The 9,841-nt window shown below is 36.8% G+C and overlaps 1 protein-coding gene across 2 annotated transcripts; it reads right to left on the bottom strand.

Annotated features, from left to right (window-relative positions):
- Nucleotides 1-2,908: 2,908 nt before the first annotated feature.
- LOC122404162 (thioredoxin-like protein 4A) lies at nt 2,909-4,615 on the bottom strand. 2 transcript variants are annotated; one of them, XM_043408084.1, is made up of 4 exons: nt 4,297-4,615; nt 4,030-4,166; nt 3,219-3,486; nt 2,909-3,049 (listed from the first exon to the last, which is right to left on the bottom strand). In XM_043408084.1, the coding sequence occupies exons 1-3, from the start codon at nt 4,372-4,374 to the stop codon at nt 3,273-3,275; spliced, it is 429 nt and encodes a 142-aa protein (XP_043264019.1). In that variant the 5' UTR covers nt 4,375-4,615; the 3' UTR covers nt 2,909-3,049; nt 3,219-3,272. The 2 variants fall into 2 exon arrangements, with proteins under 2 accessions (XP_043264019.1, XP_043264020.1); XM_043408085.1 differs by having other exon boundaries at nt 4,336-4,615.
- Between the last annotated feature and the right edge of the window lie 5,226 nt (nt 4,616-9,841).

The following is a 9,841-nucleotide window of genomic DNA, read 5'->3' as shown; positions in this document are numbered from 1 at the left end:
CGCCCAGGTCCGATTTCGAGAAATGTAAGGTCTGTCAGTCACGATGGCTTTTGTCGTTTACTGACGATTCGAACGGTTGGCGATGCCAGGCTTGCTTTCGAGAAATGTAAACGACGTCAGCGATGCAAGAGCGAGAAGGAAAGCGAGTATCAGCCTGTTCTTCTCGGCTCTTCCGAAACTCAACGAGCTCACGTACACGCAATTGAGCATAGTGTGCGAAAGCGAGGAATGAGGAGTTTCCGGGGCCCCGATGCACAGTCTGATTAAACTGATTTCGAGTCGCAAATACGTTTCTGCCGAGTTATTTTTTAATAAATGATGTATTACAATTTAAAATAAAAAATAGAGAATTTGCGGTGTACGTATCAATGAAATACATCCTTATGAATTTTAATAATCTTGAAATTTTTAAATACTCTAAATGGATTGATTTCTCCAATGAAATTAATCGATTAATGTCCAATGATGGACCCTACAGCTTTAATTCCGTTAAAAAATAATAAAATTTATGTAGTTTTATTTTCTGTCTCACTTCCTCTTGTGTTAAATTCTGAATCTGTTGATAACGTAGCGAGTGACACGAAAATGGTAATGGGGTCCCGGGACCCCAGAAACTCCGGCCGAAAAATTACATTACGTGAAACGTCTATTCATATATCTCGTCTGTGGTTGAACGTAGTTCTATTTCTGAAGATAAGTACCTGTAATAACTTTAATAATATCTCAAAGTAAAACCTAACTAAAAACCGGGTACCATTCCAACTTTTCCTTGTTAGAACCGAGTTTTCAATTTGTCTTAGCGAAAACCGCAGCCGGTAAGCTGCTTGCCTGTTTTCAATTACCAAACATTTATTTCTAAATTTACTCTGCGAGTAAGACCATTTTGCACATTATTCTAAAACATTTGTGGTATTCGTTTTCAATGCAATTTAAATAAGCATGTAATGTATAAGATTTCATTTAATTTTTTGTTTTCTAGAGAAGATAGAGAAAAAGTTTATATAATTTTTTTTACATAAAATTTAATTCTTCCTAAGATTAATATGAAACATTTAAAAGATTTTGTATACATTATGCCTATATATCAGAACAACTATGAAAGAAGAGGTATAATCATTATTATCCATGGGCTGATTATAGTCAAAGTCTAACCAGACTTTGAAATGAGAACATAAAACTTAAATGTAAAGTTTCATTTAAATTCATTCAGCCATTTATACTCAATCGTATTAATAATATACATATGTGCGCTCATATATGGGAATAATAAAAAAAATTTCTTTCTTTTCAATAATTAAAATATGATCAAGGGGCCTTAAAACTTGTATTTCCGTAAAATAAATTTTACAAAATTTTTTTTCATTATGGGTACTTTGCTTATGTGCGACTAGTAGTCGCCGACTACATAAGTCGGAAAGTAAAAATGCCTGGGCAGTCGAGAATCTCGGCTCGAGAATCCAGATCGTATGGCGTTGACGGGAGGTCGGATTTCAGTTGTTCTTCCGAATCGTGATACACGTACACATAGGCACTCACGAATAACATAATCGCGGTGCGTGTTTATTTAATTGCATAGTGGTTAGTGCCTGAAAGGATTATTTGTGGATACTTACGGACACTGTGGACAATCGTGGGGCGTGTATAATAGCGTGTGGGTGATTTTTGTTCATAACATTGTGTATTGGAACTGGCATTCACCCTTTCTCTGTGAAAATCTCGTCGGGCGAGTTTTGATATGCCCTTCTGGATTTTCATAAGACAGGTTGAATCTTATTCAACGTAAGGTGTCCGCATTCCCATAAGTGGACAAAAATCTAAGATTGTCGATAATGTCGGTAAGTAGAATTTTTCATGCTGCGTGAGAACCACTAGCACTTTATATGTATACGAATGGGATACTTGATAGCTCGAAACTTTTTCTTCTTTTTATTATTTGAAGCTTTCGAAGCCTAAGTAAATAGCAATTTACATAAATTTCAATTTTTATAAAAAGAAGATGTCCATACATCGTCCTTCCACGAGAAGAATGCACAGCGTGTTATCATCCCCACTCCTGCTGCAATCCGCTGATTGGCTGTCACCGATCTTCGTCACCGTTTTCAACCAATATCTGTGAGTCAGCAGATTGCAACAGAAGTGGGGATTATAAACACACTGTGCCTTCTTCTCGTGGAAGAATGGTACAAGGGCGTCAGCCGTTAGTTTTAATGAGTAATTTATACGTGAATATTCACATCAGAGAAACGATTGAATGTTTAATATATACCATATAGACAATATTAAAAGAAGTAATGTACTATAAAAATTAAAAACAAAATTGTAATTTAATATATGTTCCCAGGTATTGTGTCTAGCAGTAGCTGTAAGACACGTGGAAATGACGCTAGATGAATTGGTACAAATTTTACACCTTTGAGTCAACTTTCTGGTTTAATTGATAAAGAAACATTGGCTAAATGTACGTTCGCTTCACATCAAATCTTCTATGGGGCCTTCCTCAAAAACTGTACTAAATTAATTAATATAAGTGTATTTAGTTCTAAATGGAGCGAATAAAAAAAGAGAAAAATTGATATATCACGTTGTGCTTTTGTTACGTCGAATATCCTATTTTTGTGTTTATAAAATTGTTATAAAATTAATATGTTACATATAAATATAATTCAATTTTTAAATTCAACAATAATATCTGATCCAAATAATTGAGAAATCTATTTTTAGAAGAAACAAATTTTAAAATCAGATCGCATACTTACGTTGCATTACTGTTTAATTCTTTCTATAATGTATACTTTATGTATTTAATATTCTCATATTATTATATTATCTAATATAATAAAAGCATCTATGATGCTTATCCTGAATCAGTTGATAATATAAAACAAGAAATATTACATTTAGTGACAATTAGAAAATCACATTTATTTTGAATTTACGAACATTAGTTCATCAATATAATAAACATAACATGTTATAATTATACTTTGCTTGTCTTATTGTTTCATTAATTTTTGAATTGTTCATACACGTTTAAATCTTGTTGGCCTACCTAAAACATTATTCGTACATTTATAACAAATAGCAATATGTATGATGAATTTCTATTAATATTTAAATAAATTGTATAAATGTATATTATAGCTCTATGTTTATTTATAATCACAGAGTACTATGACTTATTGATATAAATTTGTTACCACATTTGTTTTTCAACTTACCGACATGGATCAATATAAAATAATATTTCTATCAAACTCTATTAATTAAATAAATTAATAGCGATACTTTGTAGAATAATCTTTGGGTGAAACAACCAAACCTCTACCTTTCCTAGCACCCCTATAGACTGTTTCAATAATATCAATCATTTCTTGTTTATCTTCTAGGGTCCAATTTATTTTGTTATTATTTCCTGTTCCCAAATCTATCATTATATGCTTATTTCTAAAGAAAAACATGACCGTACAAGGATCATATAATTCATACCTACAAAAGATAAAATTAATATCTTACAATCTACACACTCTTACAATCAATACATTCATAGGCTATTATATTAATCACTAAATTTTTATGGAACACCAAAAAATATACTACACTTTTTTGTTGATTACTCACATGAAAAGTATACATTTTTGGTCAATTAAAAAAATAAGAATTTTTTATTGTATTTACTTAAAATTGGCAACAAAGGAAGTGAAAAGAAATTTGATCGTCTCATTTTTTGAGAATCTTTTTTTATATAAATTATCTTATAATAAAGAAATAACATTTAAAAAATTATTTAAAATTTGGAATAGTAAATAATGAAGTTTCTGGAAAAAGGACCTATAAATCTACAATAGTTTTTAACTAACTGCCAAATGTTTGAAATAATTTTACTTCTGATGACTATACTAATGTAATAATATTATAAAAGTAATCTAAAAGAAGTTATATGAATCATTATAAGAATATACTATTGAAAAAGAATATCAATATAGTCTTAATCAAAATTAATTTGTACGATAATAATCTTCAGAAACTTACATTTTATTGAAGTCAGGTACTTGTGTAATATCAACCAAATAAATGACAGCAAAGTTTTTAACCTTTTCAGCAATGTTATAAAGGACTTCATCCATTTTCATACACATTGGATCCCAATCATGACCAAATCTAATAACCTAAATAAATGTATTTTTATATAATAATTTGACATTATTTATTAAATATAAATATTGGTAAATTCCAATTACATACAAACTTTCTAGAAAGGTCGTGATCTAAATCTAGTCTCTAATATTAGAAACTTACAACTACTCTATCTTCTTCTGATAAAATTGCTTGGTCTACCTGCCACCCATTGTGTAGATGTGATAGCATATAAGACATTGTGCTTTCGTTGTCAAATACACATTAAAGAAAAAAAGATACAAATTTGTTTATTGACACTATTTACTATTAATATTTACGATGATACCTCTTTTCACTGGTTTGTATTATAGTCTGATCATCGTATCATTCTTTTATTAAACAAAACTGTTTATAAATAAGCAGCTATTGACATATTTGCTTAAACGTGGTTAGAAATACAGATCAAAAATCAAACTTCTGTGATTTGTCTCGTGTAATACATGAAATGTTTACACTCAAATAGCGACATCATTTATGGTGCCAGGTAAATCCCTAGCCTGTTTTCTGTATTGTTGCGCGTCCGGCGGCGTATTTCCGAAACTTCGTAGGGAATTCGGTGGGGAACGCTGCCCGTGGAGTGCTAAGGCACTCTGCTCCTTGGACGCGGGAGTTTCAAACGGAGATCGCTAGATAAGGAAAATAATAAATGGATACAACGATTTGAACACACGTAAATAGAACTTTAATTAACTCAATAAAGGAATATAAAACAAAACAACCAAGATTTTGCAGGAACTATTATAACCCGTTCGTACACTTCCGCTCTCTTAATTCAAAATGCTTCTCTCTTTAATCAACTCAATTAACTAACTCAAATGATACAAGTACGATCTCGCTTAAGTTACAATGCTACGTCCGTTCACTTTCGATCGTCTTGATTCAAGTGTCGCTCTGCCGGCCGATCGAGGCCCAGCCCACACATAGGCCCCTTCCGATCGTCTTTTCTTTTATTCGGGCCGGGCGCAAAACTCTCGCACGCGCGTTCCTCGGCACACTCCCGATCCCTCGAGAACGGTCCTCTGCGGCACGTGGCCGTTATCGACTTTTGCACGCAGCCCGTTTCCGGCAATCGATAGCGCACGGCCCAAGCCTGGAATTACACCCCTAGGAGAAAGGATCAAAGGGGAGTTCACGACTATCCAAACATCCGTCTCCAATAAATTATTGGCTAATCTATGACCCGAAGTGAAGTCATTAAAAGAATCTCTAACTACTTTTAAACCGTAGAATTGGCGCGGACTCCACTTTGTCTCCCTTTCCCGTAACATTCGTGTAATCTGATTTAAACCTCGCGCCCCCCAGAGCTTCTGCTACACGGCGCCAGGGGGCGACCGCAACACCTCCCCCCTTATACAAAAGGTGTTTTCCATTGGAAACAGCTTTTCAACAATTCGCGTGTTTACGTTAAATTGGACCTCCTTCCGGCTATATGGGATGTCTGTATCGCTAAGCTAACATTAATTTCTAATAGGACAGCACGGACTACTTATTTGCACACAGGTAAACGTCTCTCACTACAATGATACAACGGTAAAGTACATTACGAGGAGTCCAATCGGATGCAAGCTAATTTCAATTTATTCGTATGAACTATTTTCGTTTTGTTAGTTCCTATGGCTATCTCCGCGTTCAGTTCATCGAACATTCGGACAATCTTGTAAGGTCCCAGCCAACTAGGGTCGAATTTAGACGTTTTGGGCTCCTTTAATAAATATACGTCGGCGCCTATGGAATATTTACATGGATGGCCCCTTTTGTCGTAATCTAATTTACTTCTTTGTTTTGCCTTTTCCAGATTAGCTGCTGCTACAGCCTGCGTTGTGCTTATTTTTAAAAACAACTCATCCAAATGGTCAATAAAGGTTCACGGAATTTCCTGATTAATGAATTCTGAAGGAATAATTGCCTTCACGCCAAACACAAGCTCGTGTGGAGTGAACCCAGTCACCTCATGGACTGAAGTATTATAAGAGAACATGCCAAAACGAATCCAATCATCCCAGTCGGTTTTAGTGCAATAGTGTTTCAAATAATCTACAAAAACCCGATGCGCCCGTTCAAGAGATCCCAGTGATTGTGGGTGAAACGCGGTGGAGGTAATTCTCTGTATTTTAAATATCTTACAGAAGGTTTTCATAATATTACTAACGAAATTACTGCCCTGATCCGTTTGTATGGTTCTAGGGCACCCAAACCGGCTAATGAATTGCTCAGCCACAGCCATGGCCATGGATACAGCCTCGATGTTGGGCAGGGGAATCGCGTCGGAGTACTTGGTGAGGTTGTCCTGAAGGGTTAACAGACACCGGTTACCCTTCCTCGTGATCGGTAAGGGCCCCACAATGTCCATTTGTACCTTTTCGAATGCCTTCTTCGGGGTGTCAGTTATCCGCATCGGTTGTCGGGTTTTGGTGGACAGGATTTTGTTCCTCTGACATTGTGGGCATGACCGTACGAAATCTCTTATTTCCTTCACCATGTGCTGCCAATAAAAATCCTCTCTAACCCTGTTGACCAGCTTACGGACACCCTGATGGCCACCGGTGTCGGACTCATGCAGCTCCCTAATAATATGGAGTCTCCTAGATGGAGGGGGAATTATAATCTCGCCTGTGCAAACGGTAATTGTATATTCTGAATTATTTAATTCTTCCCTTAAAAGATATTTAACGAAGTCCCAACTAATAGGTTCAATATTATTGCCATGTTTAGAGATGCTAACTGTTTTGACACCCAGGGTGTCCATGAGATGTTTGAGGGAGATTACCGAAGACTTAAGATGAACATGATTTACTGGTTCTACCGCACGTGATTTTACAAAAAGATGAAAGGTAAGAGAGGTTGTATCAGGGAAAACCATTGCTTCTCCGACATTAGGTTTATGTGATCTAACCCCCTCAAGGGAGAATCTCCTATGAGTCACCAGATCCTTGCTGATCTGGGATTGAACCTCCTGATCAAGGGGAAAAAAATGAATGAGGTTATCCTGAAGCATGTAGAGGTGATCTTTTGAGTACACGATATTAGGGGAGGAAAGGTGATGGGTGGTTGGTATGGATGAAGTCGTCCTTGTCATCAGAACTCTACAGTTATGTCCTTTACTTAGGTCGTCATCTCCTGAGGTCGTATCAACGGAGGATCGCGTCCCATCAACAGCGCCCTTGGTCCAAAATAAAGTCCGGCATCTTTCAGCCTCCAAATTTGGCTCGTCAGCCCCTAACCAGACACAAGTCGCGGCCGCGGGTCGAGGATCTGGACGGGGTGCATCAAAGCCTATCCGATGTTCCAGGTCATACGAGTCCGGAGCCCGAGGTACGTGAGCGGCCGTGAACGGGGTCTGTGGCGGGAGTCCATCAAAGTCGGCCTTCCCGATATCCCACAGACAGCCGGCCCGGAAACCAGCCCCACGTCCTCCCTGGAGCGATCCTCCAACAGCTACATCTCTAGCGAGAGATCTACTGGTCCCGGCCATTCTTACCGTAGGGTGAGTGTCATTGTCTGTTAAACTGTCGTCCGAGTGATCTGTCCCAATTAAGACCTCAGGTCGACCTTCAAAATTCGTTTCATGGGCGAGGAAAATGGTAGCTATTATCTTCTCGTTACTTTCCCATATTCCATCATGATCCGTTCCCCCTATCTTTTCAGAATCCACAAGTGATGCGTCGTTGGCGCCTACGACTACCCTTTGCGGACGCTTACAAGGTGAGGGGTCGGTACGGTCGGAGGAAGGGTCCAAGGTTAATGAGGAAGGACCCGGGGCGAAGTTATGAGAATCTGGGGGATTACGAGACAACGCGTCAGCATTCGAATTTACTTTCCCAGGTTTGTATACTATACTATAGTCGTACTCATTTAATCTAATTCGCCACCTCATGATGCGGGAAGTAGGGTCCTTTACACTATGAAGCCAGACTAACGGTCGATGGTCGGTTACTAGCGTAAATTGTTGCCCATACAAATAGGGTCGAAAATGATCAACTGCGTAGAGAACGGCGAGTAATTCCTTTTCAATAGTGGAGTAATTGATTTCCGCACCGTTAAGCGTTCTGGAAGCGTACGCGATAGGAAGGTCTTTACCAATCTGGCCCTGACTCACAAGGGAACATCCCGAGGTGTAAATCTCCAATCTTGATGAAACTTCGCAATTTTGTAGTTCTCATAAATCTATTAGACCCGTATTTTTTTGTAGCTGCTAATATTCACTTTAGGGGGTTGAAATCAGCCCTCAAAGTTGGGGGTTCAAAACATACTTTGTTGAATATCTCGGAAACTATGAGAGATGGGGGTGTGCTTTCAATTGACGAAATTAATGTTTTTAAACGGCGAATTTGATGGTGTAAAGAGATTTGCAAAACTTTTATTTGTTTAAACAATATGTTAAAAAATAGCCCTTTTTTTCATTTTTCTCGTTGGATATTAATGATTTTTTTTTTCCATTTGTACAGAGAAACTACACATCCATGTACAAAATACGGATAAATTGGAATTTTGATTTTTTCACAATAATGAAAGATTTTATATTTGTAATTTTTTTCGTATTTCGATTCGTTATACGAAGTACAAGATCGCATATAATACGACAAATGCTATGGTTTAATGACTTTTGTTTAATTATATTATAGTATGCTTTGCTGGCTGATCCCAAAATGGTAAAAATTTCGGTCTAATGACAGGTATAACGTTTACCTGCGCTGCGTACTAAAGGGCAGCGTATAAGCGTAAGTAAGGTTTCGGCTTAACGATTGCAGGACCTGTTTATGAGTGTGATACTTTTATTAAGGAGTCTTTACTGAACGAGGGTCGTTTTAAATATTAGTTGGTTGTATCTTATGTTCTGATTTTTTAACGTCAGGTAGCTCTGAAAAGAACTGTTTCATTTTCGACCTTTGCTGATTTCCAAGTGATCGTAATTTGGTTGCAGTTCTTACATCCGTCGTTATAAATACTACTTCGAATATGAACCTGAGATATTCCTACGTATAATATATCTGGGAGCCCTGAAAAGGGCTGGTTGGATTATTATCTCGTGAAGGCTGTGGAAATTAGTTAAGAAATTAGTCGCAGTAATTTTCACAAAAATGATAACTCTTGAAAAAATGGTCGAAACAATAGTGCTGTTTGCACCATGAACATTTGATACAAACGACGTCATTACAAGAACAGCAGGTCATTGTATCTAGACACATAAAACAAAAATCAACTGGATTTTCAAATTCTGGCGGCTTAATGTCGGTGTAACCACATTGAAACCATGCGTATTTAAATAAATTTTTATATCTCGGACTGGACAACTGATTGTGAATTAAAGATTGTAATTTAATTATGTTATTTCTGGCAGACAGATTTATATTGATATTTTAAAGTATTGCTAAATCAGAAAGTTTTTTCGCAAAATTTTTCCAAATTCGGAAGCCGTACACATCCAGTGGTTGTACTAATGCAGTTGTATTTTTCGGTATTTTTAAAAATTCTATTGTTTTGCCATCCGGAATTGCATTCTGCATCATGTCTTCATCATATCCTGTCCAGGAATCAAATATTAACACGGCCTTTTCTAATACATTTGGAAGAAACGCACTCGTGAACCATGTTCGTAAAAGTTCTTTATTTAATTTACCCGATGTCGATGCACTGATGATAACATTAGGTGCTCTAAACACATTTT

The sequence above is a fragment of the Colletes gigas genome, unplaced genomic scaffold (assembly GCF_013123115.1).
Source record: "Colletes gigas isolate AHSC1104 unplaced genomic scaffold, ASM1312311v1 Colletes_gigas_Sc00112, whole genome shotgun sequence".
In the NCBI taxonomy this organism is placed as follows: Eukaryota; Metazoa; Arthropoda; class Insecta; order Hymenoptera; family Colletidae; genus Colletes; species Colletes gigas.
Note: the sequence above shows the minus strand (reverse complement) of the source record. Positions and strands in the feature narration are given on the sequence as shown.